Source organism: Oncorhynchus keta, chromosome 6, assembly GCF_023373465.1.
Source record: "Oncorhynchus keta strain PuntledgeMale-10-30-2019 chromosome 6, Oket_V2, whole genome shotgun sequence".
Taxonomy (NCBI): domain Eukaryota; kingdom Metazoa; phylum Chordata; class Actinopteri; order Salmoniformes; family Salmonidae; genus Oncorhynchus; species Oncorhynchus keta.
In genome coordinates, this window is record NC_068426.1 from 728,519 (window position 1) to 751,284 (window position 22,766).

The 22,766-nt window shown below is 50.7% G+C and overlaps 1 protein-coding gene across 1 annotated transcript in view; it reads left to right on the plus strand.

Annotated features, from left to right (window-relative positions):
- paxbp1 (PAX3 and PAX7 binding protein 1) overlaps positions 1–22,766 on the plus strand; it is an 87,982-nt gene that overhangs the window by 24,932 nt on the left and 40,284 nt on the right. Inside the window, 3 exon segments of the mRNA XM_052520108.1 lie at positions 1,475–1,664; positions 2,545–2,668; positions 12,171–12,282. Coding sequence (XP_052376068.1) covers positions 1,475–1,664; positions 2,545–2,668; positions 12,171–12,282 — 426 coding nt within the window.

Below are 22,766 nucleotides of genomic sequence, written 5' to 3' on the forward strand. Positions count from 1 at the left end.
GTTTTCTCCAGATGTGTCGCTTGACATTCAGGCCAAATAGTTAAATCTAGGTTTCATCAGACCAGAAAATCTTGTTTCTCATGGTCTGAGGTGCCTTTTGGCCCCAAGCGGGCTGTCATGGAGGCCACTTCTCACTAAAAGCTATGTCTGGCCACTCTACCATTAAAGCCTGATTGGTGGAGTGCTTCAGAGATGGTTGTCCTTCTGGAAGGTTCTCCCATCTCCACAGAGGAACTCTGGAGCTCTGTCAGAGTGACCATCGGGTCCTTGTTCACCTCCCTGACCAAGGCCCTTCTCCCCCGATTGCTCAGTTTGGCTGGGTCCGCCAGCTCTAGGAAGAGTCTTGGTGATTCCATACTTCCATTTAAGAATGACGGAGGCCACTGTGTTCTTGGGGACCTTCAATGCGGCATACATTTTTTGGTATCCTTCCCCGAGATCTATGCCTCGACACAATCCTGTCTCTGAGCTGTACGGACAATTCCTTTGACATCGTGGCTTGGTTTTTGCTCTGACATGCACTGTCAACGGTGTGACCTTATATAGACAGGTGTTTGCCTTTCCAAGTCATGTCCAATCAATTGAATTTACCACAGGTGGACTCCAATCAAGTTGTAGAAACATCTCAAGGATGATCAATGGAAACAGGATGCACCTGAGCTCAATATCCAGTCTCTTAGCAAAGGGTCTGAATACTTCTGTAAATAAGGTGTTTCTGGCATTTTATTTTTGAAAACTTTTTTTATTATGTGCTATTGTGTGTAGATTGGGGGATTTAAAAAATATATATGTATATGTTTTTAATAAGGCTGTAACGTAACAAAAGGTACCTGCCAGATCTAGATCTCTACTCCAGCGCTTCTCTACTGGTTGGTCGCGACCCAAATGAGGTTTTGAGTCTCGAGTGTCTGAATTAAGTCAAATAGAAAATATTATTATTTAAAATAAAATAAAAATACTCCAGTCTTGAAGTTATACGACTTTCTACCAGGTAGAAATTAAAATGGTCAAATTAATGTCATTTTAAATAATGACATCTGAACTATTTTTCTTCAAATCACCGTATGTTATTAGCAGTGCCATTTAGCGTATTTGGTGGATTAGCATTCAGCGAAAGCTTAGCATTATTGTCATTTGGTGGATTAGCATTCAGCAAAAGCTTAGCATTATAGACAATGGAAAGGTGGGACCGTTCCCTCTTTCACATCACTGGTTACTAAGAATATAACGTCAAGTCATTTTTCCGTAGTGTCTTTTGGTCAGTCCTGTATTCTGCTCCAGTCCTGATAATAGCTGGTTTATAGTTAGCCTGATCACAGCTCTGTCGACCAATAGAATGCCACATCAGTTGTTAGTAAACCAAGCTTCGTGGGTTAATTTCACAGCAGTCGCCCTCTCTCTCCTGTCTGTCTGTTAGGCTCAGATCCATTCAACTCACCCGGTCTGTCTCGTGTGTCTTCTTCTTTCTCTCTAGGCTGAGCCAGATGCGTGTGGGGCATGATGCTAATGCTAAGCGCTACGATCAGATCCAGGAAGAACTCGAGGCAGCTCAGAACACCATTCGCCGGCTCGAGGGTTCATCCAATGACGACGCAGAACAGTATAAATTCTTGCAAGAGATGCGAGGGTATGTTCGAGACTTGCTTGAGTGTTTCGGTGAAAAGGTAAGGGAGAAACTCTTTGCCTCTCTTCTTCGTTTTCTGTTTTTTTTTCTCTTTCGTTGTGGGTTAATATAAAAAAAACATTTTTTAAAATTAGTAACATAACAAATTTGATATGAACTTTGATGTAAAAAAAAATATATTTAATTTCTTCTTTAAATGAGATGCCTTTTTAATTTTTTTAATTTTTTTTTTTAGTTTAGAGCTATTTATTTGTTGCAGTATACTTCCACTTGGTTGATCTTTAACTGAATGTCTCTGATCCTCATAGTGAGTGTCTCTATTACAACTATTAACCGCTACAGTATTTATCATAAACTATAACGTTTTTTGTAAGCTTAACATCTGACTGGTATTAGTTCTACAGCAGGTGTGACTCCAGAGAGGGAAGGAGGAGTCTCCTCGATGAACCTGCTAGCTAAACTGACCATCAGCTTCTCTCTCTCTCCTAACACTCACTTCCTCCTTCAGCTCTTCCTTAGTGGAATGATGCATGATGGTCAATGGAGTCTCTTTGGTGTGGGGGGCTGAGGGCTTTTTTAGTGATTTATTTTTTTTTTAAACTCACTCGACTGCGCGGTTTAAACTGTTTAGTGAAGGAAACCTGATTTATGATGTTGGACATGGTCCCGTTTTTATAGATTTAGAATGAACAGACTAAACGCCTCCGATTTGAGAAATAAACTACAACATTTAACTTTGACTGATATTCCTGTCTATAGTCACACCCCTCGCCACAATTGGACGTGTCAACCTGTCAGTCAAGCGTCTCTCTCGGGCCCTTGCACCAATGAGGTCTCCCGGTGACCCGGCGGTCGGTCAGCCTGAGCAGGGCGTGTTCTGTGTGGAGGTCGGAGGTGACGTTTGGGCGTGTATGTTTCAGGTTCCCACCGTGGCGGAGCTGGAGGGCAACATGCACCAGTTACTAAGGCAACGGGCCTGTCGGCTGGTCCAGCGGCGCCAGGATGATATTAAAGATGAATCGGCGGAGTTTGCCAGCCTTTCAAGTCAGTCCATCTTGAAGGTTTTTATTATTTACTTGAACGGCCTCGTTGGTTCTCTCTCTCTGTGTGTGTGTGGTGTGTGGTGTGTGTGTGTGTGTGTGTGTGTGTGTGTGTGTGTGTGTACGTGCGAAGCCCCCCACTCTTATTTTCCTTAAGTGTTAACCCCCAAACCCTTCTCATGTCTTCCTGTGTCTTTCCCCCCGTGTGTCTCTGTATCTCCCCCCGTGTGTCTCTGTGTCAATCCCCCCGTGTGTCTCTGTGTCTCCCCCGTGTGTCTCTGTGTCCCCCCGTGTGTCTCTGTGTCCCCCCGTGTGTCTCTGTGTGTCTGTCTTTCCCCCCGTGTGTCTCCCCCCCGTGTGTCTCTGTGTCAATCCCCCCTGTGTCTCTGTGTCTCTCCCCCGTGTGTCAATGTGTCTCTCTGTCTCCCCCCGTGTGTCTCTGTCTCCCCCCGTGCGTCTCTGTCTCTCCCCCCCGTGTCTCCCCTGTGTGTCTCCTCCGTGTGTCTCTCCCCCGTGTGTCTCTGTGTCAATCCCCCGTGTGTCTCTGTCCAATCCCCCCGTCTCTGTGTCTCCCCGTGTGTGTCTCTCCCCCCGTGTGTCTCTGTCTCTCCCCCGTGTGTCTCTGTGTCCCCCCCCGTGTGTCTCTGTGTCAATCCCCCCGTGTGTCTCTGTGTCAATCCCCCGTGTGTCTCTGTGTCAATCCCCCCGTGTGTCTCTCCTGTGTCAATCCCCCGTGTGTCTCTGTGTCAATCCCCCGTGTGTCTCTCCCCCCGTGTGTCTCTGTCCTCCCCCGTGCGTCTCTGTGTCAATCCCCCCGTGTGTCTCTGTGTCAATCCCCCCCGTGTGTCTCTCCCCCCGTCTGTGTCTCCCCCCGTGTGTCTCTGTCTCTCAATCCCCGTGTGTCTCTGTGTCAATCCCCCGTGTGTCTCTGTGTCGTGTGTCTCTGTGTCAATCCCCCGTGTGTCTCTGTCAATCCCCCGTCTCTGTGTCAATCGTGTGTCTCTCTCCCCCGTGTGTCTCTGTGTCTCCCCCCGTGTGTCTCTGTGTCTCCCCGTGTGTCTCTGTCTCTCCCCCGTGTGTCTCTGTCTCTCCCCCGTGTGTCTCTGTGTGTCTGTGTCAATCCCCCCCGTGTGTCTGTCTCCCCCGTGTGTCTCTGTGTCTCTCCCCCGTGTGTCTCTGTCTCCCCGTGTCTCTGTCTCTCCCCCGTGTGTCTCTGTGTCCCCCGTGTGTCTCTCAATCTCCCCCCCTGTGTCAATCCCCCGTGTGTCTCTGTGTCTCCCCCCGTGTCTCCCCCCGTGTGTCTCTGTGTCTCCCCGTGTGTCTCTCTCTCCCCCGTGCGTCTCTCCCCCGTGTGTCTCTCCCCGTCTCTGTGTCAATCTCCCCGTGTGTCTCTGTGTCTCCCCGTGTCTCTGTGTCTCTCCCCCCGTGCGTGTCTCCCCCCGTGTCTCTCCCCGTGTCTCTGTGTCTCCCCGTGCGTCTCTGTGTCTCCCCCGTGCGTCTCTCTCTCCCCCCGTGTCTCGTCTCCCCCTCCCCCGTGCGTCGTGTGTCTCCCCCGTGTGTCTCTGTGTCTCCCCGTGCGTCTCTCTCCCCCGTGTGTCTCTCCCCCTGTCTCTCTCTCCCCGTGTCTCGTGTGTCTCCCCCCGTGTGTCTGTGTCTCCCCCCGTGTGTGTCTCTCCCCTGTGTCCCCCTGTGTCTCTGTGTCTCCCTCCCGTGTGTCTCTGTCTCTGTGTCCTGTGTCCCCTGTGTCGTCTGTGTCTCCCCTGTGTCTCTGTCTCCCCCCCTGTGTCTCTGTGTCTCCCCGTCTCTCCCCCCTGTCGTCTCTCCCCTGTCTGTGTCTCTCCCCCCCTCCCTGTGTCTCTGTCTCTCCCCCTGTGTCTCTGTCTCTCCCCCGTCTGTGTGTGTCTCTCCCCTGTGTGTCTCTGTGTCTCCCCTGTGTGTCTCTGTGTCTCCCCCCTGTCTCTGTGTCTCTCCCCCTGTGTGTCTCTGTGTCTCCCCTGTGTGTCTCTGTCTCTCCCCCCGTCTCTGTGTCTCTCCCCCGTGTCACTCCCCCCGTCTCTCCCCCGTGCGTCTCTCCCCCGTGTCTCTCTCTCCCCCCGTCGTCTCTCCCCCCGTGCGTCTCTGTGTCTCTCCCCGTGTGTGTCTCCCCGTGTGTCTCTGTGTCCCCGTGTCTCGTCTCCCCCGTGTCTCTGTGTCTCTCCCCCGTCGTCTCTGTCTCTCCCCCCCGTCTGTGTCTCCCCCCTGTGTCTCCCGTGTGTGTGTCTCCCCGTGTGTCTCCTCCCCCGTGCGTGTGTCTCCTCCCGTGCGTCTCTCCTCCCCGTCTCTGTCTCTCCCCGTCTCTCCCCCGTGCGTCTGTGTCTCTCCCCCGTGCGTCTCTCCCCGTGCGTCTCTCTCCCCCGTGTCGTCTCTCCCCCGTGCGTCTCCTCCCCCGTGCGTCTCTCTCCCCGTGCGTCTCTCCTCCCGTGCGTCTCTCCTCCCGTGCGTCTCTCCCCCCGTGCGTCTCTCCTCCCGTGTGTGTCTCTGTGTCTCTCCCCCGTGCGTCTCTCCTCCCGTGTGTCTCTGAGTCTCTCCCCCCGTGTGTCTCTGTGTCTCTCCCCCGTGCGTCTCTGTGTCTCTCCTCCCGTGTGTCTGAGTCTCTGTCTCCCTCCCGTGTGTCTCTGTGTCTCCTCGTGTCTCTGTGTCTCCCCCCCGTGTGTCTCTGAGTCTCTCCCCCCGTGTGTCTCTCCTCCCGTGTGTCTCTGAGTCTCTGTCTCCCCCCCGTGTGTCTCTGAGTCTCTCCCCCCGTGCGTCTCTCCTCCCGTGTGTCTCTCTGTCTCCCTCCCGTGTGTCTCTCTGTCTCTGTCTCCCTCCCGTGTGTCTCTCTGTCTCTGTCTCCCTCCCCGTGTGTCTCCCTGTCTCCCTCCCCCGTGTGTCTCTCCCCCGTGCGTCTCTCCTCCCGTGTGTCTCTCTGTCTCCTCCCGTGTGTCTCTCTGTCTCTCTCCCGGTGTGTCTCTGTGTCTCTCTCCCGGTGTGTCTGTCTCCCCGTCTGTGAGTGGTGTGAGCCTCGTTGTCAAGTGAGCTTGGTGAGAGAGGGAGACGTGAGCTTTGTTCCGAGTCCTGACCGCACAGTGTGATGTGTAAAAGGATGACGCTGTTTCAGCTTTGCTCCTCCATCTGTTGTGGCTCAGATGACTGTTACAGACAGAACCACAGACGGTCTGTCTGTAGTTGTCCGTAGACCTGTAGTCCTTTTTGTGTCACTGACCGAAAAAGACTATGACCGCAATGTCAGTGAGATTCAGACAGGTCCTAAAGTGAATGCTAATTAATAGGATGGTGCTCACCACAGACGGACAGGTAAGTGTGTTAAGTGGATTCAAGACGACAGTAGACCAGGACAGTCAATGTTTCTGCATTAGGACAGTAGACCAGGACAGTCAATGTTTCTGCATTAGGACAGTAGACCAGGACAGTAGACCAGGACAGTAGACCAGGACAGTAGACCAGGACAGTAGACCAGGACAGTCAATGTTTCTGCATTGGGACAGTAGACCAGGACAGTGAATGTTTCTGCATTAGGACAGTAGACCAGGACAGTAGACCAGGACAGTAGACCAGGACAGTCAATGTTTCTGCATTGGGACAGTAGACCGGGACAGTGAATGTTTCTGCATTAGGACAGTAGACCAGGACAGTGAATGTTTCTGCATTGGGACAGTAGACCAGGACAGTAGACCAGGACAGTAAATGTTTCTGCATTAGGACAGTAGACCAGGACAGTAGACCAGGACAGTGAATGTTTCTGCATTGGGACAGTAGACCAGGACAGTAAGACCAGGACAGTAGACCAGGACAGTAGACCAGGACAGTGAATGTTTCTGCATTATGACAGTAGACCAGGACAGTAGACCAGGACAGTAGACCAGGACAGTGAATGTTTCTGCATTGGGACAGTAGACCAGGACATTAGACCAGGACAGTGAATGTTTCTGCATTGGGACAGTAGACCAGGACAGTAGACCAGGACAGTGAATGTTTCTGCATTGGGACAGTAGACCAGGACAGTGAATGTTTCTGCATTGGGACAGTAGACCAGGACAGTGAATGTTTCTGCATTAGGACAGTAGACCAGGACAGTAGACCAGGACAGTGAATGTTTCTGCATTGGGACAGTAGACCAGGACAGTAGACCAGGACATTAGACCAGGACAGTGAATGTTTCTGCATTGGGACAGTAGACCAGGACAGTAGACCAGGACAGTAGACCAGGACAGTGAATGTTTCTGCATTGGGACAGTAGACCAGGACAGTCTATGACCAGGACAGTGAATGTTTCTGCAGGACAGTAGACCAGGACAGTAGACCAGGACAGTGAATGTTTCTGCATTATGACAGTAGACCAGGACAGTAGACCAGGACAGTGAATGTTTCTGCATTATGACAGTAGACCAGGACAGTAAACCAGGACAGTGAATGTTTCTGCATTAGGGCAGTAGACCAGGACAGTAGACCAGGACAGTGAATGTTTCTGCATTGTGACAGTAGACCAGGACAGTAGACCAGGACAGTCAATGTTTCTGCATTAGGACAGTAGACCAGGACAGTAGACCAGGACAGTAGACCAGGACAGTAGACCAGGACAGTGAATGTTTCTGCATTAGGACAGTAGACCAGGACAGTAGACCAGGACAGACCAGGACAGTGAATGTTTCTGCATTATGACAGTAGACCAGGACAGTAAACCAGGACAGTGAATGTTTCTGCATTAGGACAGTAGACCAGGACAGTGAATGTTTCTGCATTAGGACAGTAGACCAGGACAGTAGACCAGGACAGTAGACCAGGACAGTGAATGTTTCTGCATTATGACAGTAGACCAGGACAGTAAACCAGGACAGTGAATGTTTCTGCATTAGGACAGTAGACCAGGACAGTAGACCAGGACAGTAGACCAGGACAGTGAATGTTTCTGCATTAGGACAGTAGACCAGGACAGTAGACCAGGACAGTGAATGTTTCTGCATTGTGACAGTAGACCAGGACAGTAGACCAGGACAGTCAATGTTTCTGCATTGGGACAGTAGACCAGGACAGTAGACCAGGACAGTGAATGTTTCTGCATTAGGACAGTAGACCAGGACAGTAGACCAGGACAGTGAATGTTTCTGCATTAGGACAGTAGACCAGGACAGTAGACCAGGACAGTAGACCAGGACAGTGAATGTTTCTGCATTAGGACAGTAGACCAGGACAGTAGACCAGGACAGTAGACCAGGACAGTAGACCAGGACAGTGAATGTTTCTGCATTGTGACAGTAGACCAGGACAGTAGACCAGGACAGTGAATGTTTCTGCATTGTGACAGTAGACCGGGACAGTAGACCAGGACAGTGAATGTTTCTGCATTGTGAGAGTAGACCAGGACAGTGAATGTTTCTGCATTGGGACAGTAGACCAGGACAGTGAATGTTTCTGCATTAGGACAGTAGACCAGGACATTAGACCAGGACAGTGAATGTTTCTGCATTGGGACAGTAGACCAGGACAGTAGACCAGGACAGTGAATGTTTCTGCATTAGGACAGTAGACCAGGACAGTAGACCAGGACAGTAGACCAGGACAGTCAATGTTTCTGCATTGTGACAGTAGACCAGGACAGTAGACCAGGACAGTGAATGTTTCTGCATTGTGACAGTAGACCGGGACAGTAGACCAGGACAGTGAATGTTTCTGCATTGTGACAGTAGACCAGGACAGTGAATGTTTCTGCATTGGGACAGTAGACCAGGACAGTGAATGTTTCTGCATTAGGACAGTAGACCAGGACATTAGACCAGGACAGTGAATGTTTCTGCATTGGGACAGTAGACCAGGACAGTAGACCAGGACAGTGAATGTTTCTGCATTAGGACAGTAGACCAGGACAGTAGACCAGGACAGTCAATGTTTCTGCATTGGGACAGTAGACCAGGACAGTGAATGTTTCTGCATTAGGACAGTAGACCAGGACAGTAGACCAGGACAGTGTATGTTTCTGCATTGTGACAGTAGACCAGGACAGTGAATGTTTCTGCATTAGGACAGTAGACCAGGACAGTAGACCAGGACAGTAGACCAGGACAGTGAATGTTTCTGCATTGTGACAGTAGACCAGGACAGTAGACCAGGACAGTAGACCAGGACAGTGAATGTTTCTGCATTAGGACAGTAGACCAGGACAGTGAATGTTTCTGCATTGGGACAGTAGACCAGGACAGTGAATGTTTCTGCATTGGGACAGTAGACCAGGACAGTAGACCAGGACAGTGAATGTTTCTGCATTGGGACAGTAGACCAGGACAGTAGACCAGGACAGTGAATGTTTCTGCATTGTTACAGTAGACCAGGACAGTAGACCAGGACAGTAGACCAGGACAGTAGACCAGGACAGTCAATGTTTCTGCATTGGGACAGTAGACCAGGACAGTAGACCAGGACAGTAGACCAGGACAGTGGACCAGGACAGTAGACCAGGACAGTCAATGTTTCTGCATTAGGACAGTAGACCAGGACAGTGAATGTTTCTGCATTGGGACAGTAGACCAGGACAGTAGACCAGGACATTAGACCAGGACAGTGAATGTTTCTGCATTGGGACAGTAGACCAGGACAGTAGACCAGGACAGTAGACCAGGACAGTGAATGTTTCTGCATTGGGACAGTAGACCAGGACAGTAGACCAGGACATTAGACCAGGACAGTGAATGTTTCTGCATTGGGACAGTAGACCAGGACAGTAGACCAGGACAGTGAATGTTTCTGCATTGGGACAGTAGACCAGGACAGTAGACCAGGACAGTGAATGTTTCTGCATTGTTACAGTAGACCAGGACAGTAGACCAGGACAGTAGACCAGTGAAGGGGTTTAGATTCGTCATTTCGGCTGATAATTATTAACTCGCATTTATAAATAAAGCACTATATCTGATCCTGGTGTCAAATGCAGAAATGGCTTTTTCATGAAAAATGTATTGCATATTTATTTAGTCAGTACAAATTGTGTGTTGGCTAGTTCAGTCAGGTGAATGATTTGTAGGCTTAGAGGTGGGGGCGTTGTCTAGAATTTGAGCCGGTTGGGGAGTAGTCTAGAATTGAGCCAGGTGGGGGTGGAGGTGTAGTCTAGAATTGAGCCAGGTGGAGGTGTAGTCTAGATTTGAGCCGGGTGGGGGAGTAGTCTAGATTTGAGCCGGGTGGGGGAGTAGTCTAGATTTGAGCCGGATGGGGGCGTAGTCTAGATTTGAGCCGGGTGGGGGCGTAGTCTAGAATTGAGCCAGGTGGGGGTGGGGGGATGTAGTCTAGAATTGACCCGGGTGGGGGCGTAGTCTAGAATTGAGCCAGGTGGGGGTGGGGGCGTAGTCTAGATTTGAGCCAGGTGGAGGTGGGGGCGTAGTCTAGAATTGAGCCAGGTGGGGGGGCGTAGTCTAGATTTGAGCCAGGTGGGGGCGTAGTCTAGATTTGAGCCAGGTGGGGGCGTAGTCTAGATTTGAGCCAGGTGGGGGCGTAGTCTAGATTTGAGCCAGGCCAGGTGGGGAGTAGTCTAGAATTGAGCCAGGTGGAGGTGGGGGGCGTAGTCTAGAAATGAGCCAGGTGGAGGTGGGGGCGTAGTCTAGAATTGAGCCAGGTGGAGGTGGGGGCGTAGTCTAGATTTGAGCCAGGTGGGGAGGTAGTCTAGATTTGAGCCAGGTGGAGGTGGGGGCGTAGTCTAGATTTGAGTCAGGTGGAGGTGGGGGCGTAGTCTAGATTTGAGCCAGGTGGGAGGGTGTAGTCTAGATTTGAGCCAGGTGGAGGTGGGGGGCGTAGTCTAGAATTGAGCCAGGTGAGGGTGGGGGTGTAGTCTAGATTTGAGCCAGGTGGGGGCGTAGTCTAGAATTGAGCCAGGTGAGGGTGGGGGTGTAGTCTATATTTGAGCCAGGTGAGGGTGGGGGTGTAGTCTATATTTGAGCCAGGTGAGGGTGGGGGTGTAGTCTAGATTTGAGCCAGGTGAGGGTGGGGGGTGTAGTCTAGATTTGAGCCAGGTGGAGTTGGGGGTTGTAGTCTAGATTTGTCCAGGTGCAGTTGGGGGGTGTAGTCTAGATTTGAGCCAGGTGGGGGCGTGGTCTAGATTTGAGCCAGGTGGGGGTGTAGTCTAGAATTGAGCCGGGTGGAGGTGGGGGCGTAGCCTAGAATTGAGCCAGGTGGGGGCGTAGTCTAGAATTGAGCCGGGTGGAGGTGGGGGCGTAGTCTAGAATTGAGCCAGGTGGAGGTGTAGTCTAGAATTGAGCCAGGTGGGGGCGTAGTCTAGAATTGAGCCGGGTGGAGGTGGGGGCGTAGTCTAGAATTGAGCCAGGTGGGGGCATTGTCTAGATTTGAGCCAGGTGGGGGCGTAGTCTAGATTTGAGCTAGGTGGGGGGTAGTCTAGAATTGAGCCAGGTGGGGGTGTAGTCTAGAATTGAGCCAGGTGGAGGTGTAGTCTAGAATTGAGCCAGGTGGGGGCGTAGTCTAGAATTGAGCCAGGTGGGGGCGTAGTCTAGAATTGAGCGAGGTGGAGGCGTAGTCTAGATTTGAGCCAGGTGGGGGCGTAGTCTAGATTTGAGCCAGGTGGGGGGGTAGTCTAGATTTGAGCCAGGTGGGGGTGGAGGTGTAATCTAGAATTGAGCCAGGTGGGGGTGTAGTCTAGAATTGAGCCAGGTGGAGGTGTAGTCTAGAATTGAGCCAGGTGGGGGAGGTGTAGTCAGGTAGAGTCTAGATTTGAGCCAGGTGGGGGCGTAGTCTAGAATTGAGCCTGGTGGGGGCGTAGTCTAGATTTGAGCCAGGTGGGGGCGTAGTCTAGATTTGAGCCAGGTGGGGGGTAGTCTAGATTTGAGCCAGGTGGGGGTGGAGGTGTAATCTAGAATTGAGCCAGGTGGGGGTGTAGTCTAGAATTGAGCCAGGTGGAGGTGTAGTCTAGAATTGAGCCAGGTGGGGGCGTAGTCTAGAATTGAGCCAGGTGGAGGCGTAGTCTAGAATTGAGCCAGGTGGGGGTAGATTTGAGCCAGGTGGGGTAGTCTAGAATTGAGCCTGGTGGGGGGCGTAGTCTAGATTTGAGCCAGGTGGGGGCGTAGTCTAGAATTGAGCCAGGTGGGGGCGTAGTCTAGAATTGAGCCAGGTGGGGGGTAGTCTAGATTTGAGCCAGGTGTTGTCTAGATTTGAGCCAGGTGGGGGGTAGTCTAGATTTGAGCCAGGTGGGGGGTAGTCTAGATTTGAGCCAGGTGGGGGGTAGTCTAGATTTGAGCCAGGTGGGGGGTAGTCTAGATTTGAGCCAGGTGGGGCGTAGTCTAGATTTGAGCCAGGTGGGGGCGTAGTCTAGATTTGAGCCAGGTGGGGGTGGAGGTGTAATCTAGATTTGAGCCGGGGGGGGCGTAGTCTCGATTTGAGCCAGGTGGTGGGGGGGTAGTCTAGAATTGAGCCAGGTGGGGGAGGGGGGGATCTCTGTCCCGTCCTCAGGTCTCTAACCTTTCACCTGTCTCTTCCAGGTAAGGCTGTGATGGCTCCTAACCTCATGTCTGTTGACTCGTTTGGGAGAGACAGGACAGTCTATCAGGAGCACGCCAGACAGAGAAGGATCGCTGAACGGGAAGCCAGACGGTACGATGCTACGTTAAATACGAATATTCAGTCAGTTTTAAATGTTTGTTTTTATTTATTTCACCTTTATTTAACCAGGTAGGCCAGTTGAGAACACCTTTATTTAACCAGGTAGGCCAGTTGAGAACAAGTTCTCATTTACAACTGTGACCTGGCCAAGATAAAGCAAAGCAGTTCGACACAAACAACAACACAGAGTTACACATGGAATAAATGAACATACAGTCAATAATATAGTAGAAAAGTCTCTATATACAGTGTGTGCAAATGGCGTGAGGAGGTAGGCAATAAATAGGCCATAGGAGTGAATAATTACAATTTAGAAGATTAACACTGGAGTGATAAATGATCAGATGGTCATGTACAGGTAGAGAGATATTGGTGTACAAAAGAGCAGAAAAGTAAATAAATATAAACAGTATGGGGATGAGGTAGGTCAAATTGGGTGGGCTATTTACCGATAGACTATGTACAGCTGCAGCGATCGGTTAGCTGCTCAGATAGCAGATGTTTAAAGTTGGTGAGGGAGATAAAAGTCTCCAACTTCAGAGAGCACCTAGGTACTTATAGATGTCCACATATATAAGTACCACATATATAAGATGTCCACATATATAAGTACCACATATATAAAGTCTATATATACAGTGTGTGCAAATGGCGTGAGGAGGTAGGCAATAAATAGGCCATAATAGGGAAACCATGTTGAGGTGAGGGCTTCCTATCAGGAGAACTCCAGATGGGAGGATTGCAGCGCGGGAGACACTACCCTTAGCTGACGCTCTAATCCCAAATGTCACAAATCAAATTTATTTATATAGCCCTTCGTACATCAGCTGATATCTCAAAGTGCTGTACAGAAACCCAGCCTAAAACCCCAAACAGCAAGCAATGCAGGTGTAGAAGCACGGTGGCTAGGAAAAACTCCCTAGAAAGGCCAAAACCTAGGAAGAAACCGAGAGAGGAACCAGGCTATGTGGGGTGGCCAGTCCTCTTCTGGCTGTGCCGGGTGGAGATTATAACAGAACATGGCCAAGATGTTCAAATGTTCATAAATGACCAGCATGGTCAAATAATAGTAAGGCAGAAAAGTTGAAACTGGTGCAGCAGCATGGCCAGGTGGACTGGGGACAGCAAGTCATCATGTCAGTCATCATGTCAGGTAGTCCTGGGGGCATGGTCCTGGGGCTCAGGTCCTCCGAGAGAGAGAAAGAAAGGAGAGAATTAGAGAACGCACACTTAGATTCACACAGGACACCGAATAGGACAGGAGAAGTACTCCAGATATAACAAACTGACCCTAGCCCCCGACACAAACTACTGCAGCATAAATACTGGAGGCTGAGACAGGAGGGGTCAGGAGACACTGTGGCCCCATCAGAGGACACCCCAGACAGGGCCAAACAGGAAGGATATAACCCCACCCACTTTGCCAAAGCACAGCCCCCAAACCACTAGAGGGATATCTTCAACCACCAACTTACCATCCTGAGACAAGGCTGAGTATAGCCCACAAAGATCTCCGCCACGGCACAACCCAAGGGGGGGGCGCCAACCCAGACAGGATGACCATAACAGTGAATCAACCCACTCAGGTGACGCACCCCCTGCAGGGACGGCATGAGAGAGCCCCAGTAAGCCAGTGACTCAGCCCCTGTAATAGGGTTAGAGGCAGAGAATCCCAGTGGAAAGAGGGGAACCGGCCAGGCAGAGACAGCAAGGGCGGTTCGTTGCTCCAGAGCCTTTCCGTTCACCTTCCCACTCCTGGGCCAGACTACACTCAATCGTATGATCCACTGAAGAGATGAGTCTTCAGTAAAGACTTAAAGGTTGAGACCGAGTTTGCGTCTCTGACATGGGTAGGCAGACCATTCCATAAAAATGGAGCTCTATAGGAGAAAGCCCTGCCTCCAGCTGTTTGCTTAGAAATTCTAGGGACAATTAGGAGGCCTGCGTCTTGTGACCGTAGAGTACGTGTAGGTATGTACGGCAGGACCAAATCAGAGAGATAGGTAGGAGCAAGCCCATGTAATGCTTTGTAGGTTAGCAGTAAAACCTTGAAATCAGCCCTTGCTTTGACAGGAAGCCAGTGTAGAGAGGCTAGCACTGGAGTAATATGATCCATTTTTTTGGTTCTAGTCAGGATTCTAGCAGCCGTATTTAGCACTAACTGAAGTTTATTTAGTGCTTTATCCGGGTAGCCGGAAAGTAGAGCATTGCAGTAGTCTAACCTAGAAGTGACAAAAGCATGGATTAATTTTTCTGCATCATTTTTGGACAGAAAGTTTCTGATTTTTGCAATATTAGGTAGATGTCCTCGAAATGGTCTTGATATGTTCTTCAAAAGCGAGATCAGGGTCCAGAGTAACGCCGAGGTCCTTCACAGTTTTATTTGAGACGACTGTACAACCATTAAGATTAATTGTCAGATTCAACAGAAGATCTCTTTGTTTCTTGGGACCTAGAACAAGCATCTCTATTCCCTATATAGTGCACTACTTTAGACCAGAGCCCTATGGAACCCTATTCCCTATATAGTGCACTACTTTAGACCAGAGCCCTATGGAACCCTATTCCCTATATAGTGCACTACTTTAGACCAGAGCCCTATGCCACCCTATTCCCTAAATAGTGCACTACTTTAGACCAGAGCCTATAGGTGTCTAGCTGGAGCGCAGATAAAACATCTGAAATATCTTTTTAACCTCTCTGGGATATGTGGGACGGCGTCCTGGCCATAAACCAGGGAAAATGCAGAGCGCCAAATTAAAATAAATTACTATAAAAATCCAACTTTCATTTAATCACACATGCAAGATAGCAAATTAAAGCTACACGTGTTGTGAAGCCAGCCAACATGTCAGATTTGAAAAGGGCTTTTCGGCAAAAGCAAACGATGCTATTATCTGAGGACAGCACCTCCGTAAACAAAGAGAGAACATTTCAACCCTGCAGGCACGACACAAAACGCAGAAATAAAAATATAATTCATGTCTTTGACAAGCTTCTTCTGTTGGCACTCTAATATGTCCCATAAACATCACAATTGGTCCTTTTGTTCGATTTAATTCTGTCTATATATATATATATATATATATCCAAAATGTCCATTTATTTGGTGCGTTTGATCCAGAAAAACACAGATTCCAACTTGCGCTACGCTACGTGACTACAAAATGATCTCAAAAGTTACCTGTAAACTTTGCCAAAACATTTCAAACTACTTTTGTAATACAACTCTAGGTATTTTTTAATGTATGTAATCGATCAAATTGAAGACTGGATGATCTGTGTTCAATACAGGAGGAAAACAAACTGTAGCTTTCTGGACACGTGCCTCTAATAGTACGCTTCAAGTGACCCTCGTTCAAGATGGCCGTACTTCTTCATTCCACAAAGGAAAAACCTCAACCAATTTCTAAGGACTGGTGACATCCAGTGGAAGCGGTAGGAACTGCAAGAAGGTCCCTTAGAAATCTGGATTCCCAATGAAAACGCATTGAAAAAAGTGCCCTAAAAATAAAAATCTGAATGGTTTGTCCTCAGGGCTTCGCCTGCTAAATAAGTTCTGTTATACTCACAGACATGATTCAAACATTTTTAGAAACTTCAGAGTGTTTTATATCCACATCTACTAATAATATGCATATCTTATATTCTGGGGATGAGTAGCAGGCAGTTGAATTTGGGCATGCATTTCATCCGGACGTGAAAATACTGCCCCCTGTCACCAAGAAGTTAAACTATACTGCCCTCTAGTGTTAACTACAATTTATCACATGTTGAATGTCCTCATCATATCAAACATGCTGTCTCAATACCCCCCCCCTACCGTAGTCTTCTCCCTTTGGGGTGTGTCTCATTATACAACTGAGTCCCCCCCCCACCCTACCATAGTCTTCTCCCCTTGGGGTGAGTCTCATTATACAACCCCCCACCACCATAGTCTTCTCCCCTTGGGATGTGTCTCATTATACACCCCCTCCCCCCCCACCATAGTCTTGTCCCCTTGGGGTGAGTCTCATTATACAACCCCCCCATAGTCCCCTACCATAGTCTTCTCCCCTTGGGGTGTGTCTCATTATACAACCCCCTACCATAGTCTTCTCCCCTTGGGATGTGTCTCATTATACAACCCCCTCCCTCCCTGTCCATAGTCTTGTCCCCTTGGGGTGTGTCTCATTATACAACCCCCCACCATAGTCTTCTCCCTTGGGGTGAGTCTCATTATTCAGCCCCCCCCCACCATAGTCTTCTCCCCTTGGGGTGTGTCTCATTATACAACTCCCCCCCGTAGTCTCCCCCTACCATAGTCTTGGGATGTGTCTCATTATACAACCCCCCCACCGTAGTCTTGTCCCCTTGGGGTGTGTCTCATTATACAACCCCCCCTCCCTACCATAGTCTTGTCCCCTTGGGGTGTGTCTCATTATACAACCCCCCGTAGTCTTGTCCCTGGGTGTGTACAGCCCCCCTCCCCCCACCATAGTCTTCTCCCCTTGGGGTGTGTCTCATTATACAACCCCCCCCCCCCACCATAGTCTTCTCCCCTTGGGGTGTGTCTCATTATACAACCCCCCCCCTACCATAGTCTTCTCCCCTTGGGATGTGTCTCATTATACAACTCCCCTCCCTACCATAGTCTTCTCCCCTTGGGGTGTGTCTCATTATACAACTCCCCCCACATAGTCCCCTTGGGATGTGTCTTGTCCCCTTGGGGTGTGTCTCATTATACAACCCCCCTACCATAGTCTTCTCCCCTTGGGATGTGTCTCATTATACACCCCCCCTACCATAGTCTTCTCCCCTTGGGATGTGTCTCATTATACAACCCCCCCCCCTACCATAGTCTTCTCCCCTTGGGGTGTGTCTCATTATACAACCCCCCCCTCCCTCCCTACCATAGTCTTGTCCCCTTGGGGTGTGTCTCATTATACAACCCCCCTACCATAGTCTTCTCCCCTTGGGGTGTGTCTCATTATACAACCCCCCCACCGTAGTCTTCCCCTTGGGGTGTGTCTCATTATACACCCCCCACCATAGTCTCATCCCCTTGGGGTGTGTCTCATTACACCCCCCCCACATTATACAGCCCCCCCACCGTAGTCTTGTCCCCTTGGGGTGTGTCTCATTATACAAACCCCCCCCCCCCCACCGTAGTCTTGTCCCCTTGGGGTGTGTCTCATTATACAACCCCCCACCGTAGTCTTGTCCCCTTGGGGTGTGTCTCATTATACAACCCCCCCACCATAGTCTTCTCCCCTTGGGGTGTGTCTCATTATACAACCCCCCACCATAGTCTTCTCCCCTTGGGATGTGTCTCATTATACAACCCCCCCACCGTAGTCTTGTCCCCTTGGGGTGTGTCTCATTATACAAATCTTCTCCCCTTGGGGTGTCTCCCCCCACCATAGTCTCATCCCCTTGGGGTGTGTCTCATTATACAACCCCCCCACCGTAGTCTTCTCCCCTTTGGGGTGTGTCTCATTATACACCCCCCCCCCCCGTAGTCTTCTCCCCTTGGGGTGTGTCTCATTATACAACCCCCCCACCGTCTTCATCCCCTTGGGGTGTGTCTCCCCTTGGGGTGTGTCTCATTATACAACCCCCCCACCATAGTCTTCTCCCCTTGGGGTGTGTCTCATTATACAACCCCCTACCATAGTCTTCTCCCCTTGGGATGTGTCTCATTATACAACCCCCACCGTAGTCTTCATCCCCTTGGGGTGTGTCTCATTATACAACCCCCCACCATAGTCTTGTCCCCTTGGGATGTGTCTCATTATACAAGTCTTTCCCCCCCACCGTAGTCTTGTCCCCTTGGGGTGTGTCTCATTACACAACCCCCACCATAGTCTTGTCCCCTTGGGGTGTGTCTCATTACACAATCTTCTCCCCTTGGGATGTGTCCCCCCACCGTAGTCTTCTCCCCTTGGGATGTGTCTCATTATACAACCCCCCCTACCATAGTCTTCTCCCTTGGGGTGTGTCTCATTATACAACCCCCCCCCCACCATAGTCTTGTCCCCTTGGGATGTGTCTCATTATACACCCCCCACCATAGTCTTCTCCCCTTGGGGTGTGTCTCATTATACAACCCCCCACCATAGTCTTCTCCCCTTGGGATGTGTCTCATTATACAACCCCCCTACCATAGTCTTCTCCCTTTGGGGTGTGTCTCATTATACAACCCCCCACCATAGTCTTGTCCCCTTGGGATGTGTCTCATTATACCCCCCCCCCCTACCATAGTCTTGTCCCCTTGGGATGTGTCTCATTATAGCCCCCCACCGTAGTCTTGTCCCCTTGGGATGTGTCTCATTATACAACCCCCCCCCCACCGTAGTCCTGTCCCCTTGGGGTGTGTCTCATTATACAACCCCCCACCGTAGTCTTGTCCCCTTGGGGTGTGTCTCATTATACAATGTGTCTCATTATACAACCCCCCCCCACCGTAGTCTTGTCCCCTTGGGGTGTGTCTCATTACACAACCCCCCCCACCGTAGTCTTGTCCCCTTGGGGTGTGTCTCATTACACAACCCCCCACCATAGTCTTGTCCCCTTGGGATGTGTCTCATTATACAACCCCCCCCCCACCATAGTCTTCTCCCCTTGGGATGTGTCTCATTATACAACCCCCCTACCATAGTCTTCTCCCCTTGGGGTGTGTCTCATTATACAATTCCCCCTTGGGGTGTGTCTCCCCCCCTACCATAGTCTTCTCCCCTTGGGGTGTGTCTCATTATACAACTCCCCCCCACCATAGTCTTGTCCCCTTGGGGTGTGTCTCATTATACAACCCCCCCCCACCTTAGTCTTGTCCCCTTGGGATGTGTCTCATTATACAACCCCCCCCCCACCATAGTCTTGTCCCCTTGGGTGTGTCTCATTATACAGCCCCCCCCCCCCACCATAGTCTTGTCCCCTTGGGGTGTGTCTCATTATACAACCCCCCCCACCTTAGTCTTGTCCCCTTGGGGTGTGTCTCATTATACAACCCCCCACCGTAATCTTCTCCCCTTGGGGTGTGTCTCATTATACAACCCCCCCACCATATCTTGTCCCTTGGGGTGTGTCTCATTATACAAGTCTTCTCCCCCCCCCACCGTAGTCTTCTCCCCTTGGGTGTGTCTCATTATACAACCCCCCCCACCGTAGTCTTGTCCCCTTGGGGTGTGTCTCTTGGGGTGTTATTATACAACCCCCCACCACCGTAGTCTTGTCCCCTTGGGATGTGTCTCATTATACAACCCCCCACCATAGTCTTCTCCCCTTGGGGTGTGTCTCATTATACACTCCCCCACCCCTCCCTACCATAGTCTTCTCCCCTTGGGGTGTGTCTCATTATACAACCCCCCCACCGTAGTCTTCCCCTTGGGGTGTGTCTCATTATACAACTCCCCCCACCGTAGTCTTTCCCCTTGGGGTGTGTCTCATTATACAATTCCCCCCCCACCATAGTCTTGTCCCCTTGGGGTGTGTCTCATTATACACCCCCCCACCATAGTCTTCTCCCCTTGGGGTGTGTCTCATTATACAATTCCCCCCCCCACCGTAATCTTCTCCCCTTGGGGTGTGTCTCATTATACAACCCCCCCCACCGTAGTCTTGTCCCCTTGGGATGTGTCTCATTATACAACCCCCCACCATAGTCTTTCCCCTTGGGGTGTGTCTCATTATACAACTCCCCATGTGTCTCCCTCCCTACCATAGTCTTCTCCCCTTGGGGTGTGTCTCATTATACAACTCCCCCCACCTTAGTCTTGTCCCCTTGGGATGTGTCTCATTATACAACCCCCCCACCATAGTCTTGTCCCTTGGGGTGTCTCATTATACAACCCCCCACCTTAGTCTTGTCCCCTTGGGGTGTGTCTCATTATACAACCCCCCACCTTAGTCTTGTCCCCTTGGGGTGTGTCTCATTATACAACCCCCCCCCCACCATAGTCTTGTCCCCTTGGGGTGTGTCTCATTATACACCCCCCCCACCGTAATCTTGTCCCCTTGGGATGTGTCCCCCCACCTTAGTCTTGTCCCTTGGGGTGTGTCTCATTATACAACCCCCCCCCCCCACCATAGTCTTGTCCCCTTGGGTGTGTCTCATTATACAACCCCCCCCCCCACCATAGTCTTGTCCCCTTGGGGTGTGTCTCATTATACAGCCCCCCACCCCTCCCTACCATAGTCTTCTCCCCTTGGGGTGTGTCTCATTATACAACCCCCCACCTTAGTCTTGTCCCCTTGGGATGTGTCTCATTATACAGCCCCCCACCCCCCCTACCATAGTCTTCTCCCCTTGGGGTGTGTCTCATTATACACCCCCCCACCTTAGTCTTGTCCCCTTGGGGTGTGTCTCATTATGCAACCCCCCACCCCCACCTTAGTCTTGTCCCCTTGGGGTGTGTCTCATTATACAACCCCCCACCTTAGTCTTGTCCCCTTGGGGTGTGTCTCATTATACAACCCCCCCACCATAGTCTTCTCCCCCCCACCATAGTCTTGTCCCCTTGGGGTGTGTCTCATTATACAATTCCCCCCCCCACCTTAGTCTTGTCCCCTTGGGATGTGTCTCATTATACAACCCCCCCACCTTGGGGTGTAGTCTTGTCCCCTTGGGGTGAGTCTCATTATACAACCCCCCACCCCCACCGTAGTCTTGTCCCCTTGGGGTGAGTCTTATTATACAGCCCCCCACCCCTCCCTACCATAGTCTTCTCCCCTTGGGGTGTGTCTCATTATACAACCCCCCACCATAGTCTTGTCCCCTTGGGGTGTGTCTCATTATACAACCCCCCACCCCCCCACCGTAGTCTTGTCCCCTTGGGATGTGTCTCATTATACAACCCCTCCCCTCCCTACCATAGTCTTCTCCCCTTGGGGTGTGTCTCATTATACAACCCCTCCCTCCCTACCATAGTCTTCTCCCCTTGGGGTGTGTCTCATTATACAATTCCCCCCACCATAGTCTTGTCCCCTTGGGGTGTGTCTCATTATACAACCCCCCTCCCCTCCCTACCATAGTCTTCTCCCCTTGGGGTGTGTCTCATTATACAATTCCCCCCACCATAGTCTTCTCCCCTTGGGATGTGTCTCATTATACAACCCCCCACCGTAGTCTTGTCCCCTTGGGATGTCTCATTATACAACCCCCCCCCGTAGTCTTGTCCCCTTGGGATGTCTCATTATACAACCCCCCCCACTTGTAGTCTTCTCCCCTTGGGGTGTGTCTCATTATACAACCCCCCCCCCCCACCATAGTCTTCTCCCCTTGGGGTGTGTCTCATTATACAACCCCCCACCGTAGTCTTCTCCCCTTGGGGTGTGTCTCATATACAACCCCCCCGCCCCCCACCGTAATCTTGTCCCCTTGGGGTGTGTCTCATTATACAACCCCCCCACCGTAGTCTTGTCCCCTTGGGATGTGTCTCATTATACAACCCCCCCCCCACAGTAGTCTTCTCCCCTTGGGATGTGTCTCATTATACCCCCCCCTGCCATAGTCTTGTCCCCTTGGGGTGTGTCTCATTATACAACCCCCCCACCGTAGTCTTGTCCCTTGGGGTGTGTCTCATTATACAAGCCCCCCTGCCATAGTCTTGTCCCCTTGGGGTGTGTCTCATTATACAACCCCCCCACCGTAGTCTTGTCCCCTTGGGGTGTGTCTCAATAGTCTGAAGCGCCTCTGTCTCCTCTATTCCTTTATGTGAAAGAGCTGGATTGGTCAAAGTCGATAGCTGGTAGGCGTCCATCACTGAAAGAGAGGAGGTCACTACATTATCGATAGCAGTTCTGAATGACCCAAATTGGTTTTATCACTACAACAATGTCAAACCAAAAAGAAGTTGAACCATTTGGTTGCGGGGGGATTTATCCTTGAAAAGTTGAGTTTTTTTTTTAAATGCTGAAGGTATCTCCAGACTTACTTATGCAGCCCAGTGCCCTACACGCAGCCCGGTGCCCTACACGCAGCCCGGTGCCCTACACGCGGCCCGGTGCCCTACACGCGGCCCGGTGCCCTACACGGCCCGGTGCCCTACACGCGGCCCGGTGCCCTACACGCGGCCCGGTGCCCTACACGCGGCCCGGTGCCCTCATGTTATTTAGAGGTGTAACCAGACCTCCCCTTGTTGACCTGCCCTCCTAGAGAGTTCTCCATAGTCTCTGATGCTATTCCATCTGGAACTCTCATGTTATTTAGAGGTGTAACCAGACCTCCCCTTGTTGACCTGCCCTCCTAGAGAGTTCTCCATAGTCTCTGATGCTATTCCATCTGGAACTCATGTTATTTAGAGGTGTAGTCAGACCTCCCCTTGTTGACCTGCCCTCCTAGAGTTCTCCATAGTCTCAGATGCTATTCCATCTGGAACTCATGTTATTTCAAGAGGTGTAGTCAGACCTCCAATAGGGAAACTATGTTTCTCCATGTTCCCTCAGAACAACAGATGTGTGCATACATTTAATGGGTGGGAGATTATATCCATTCC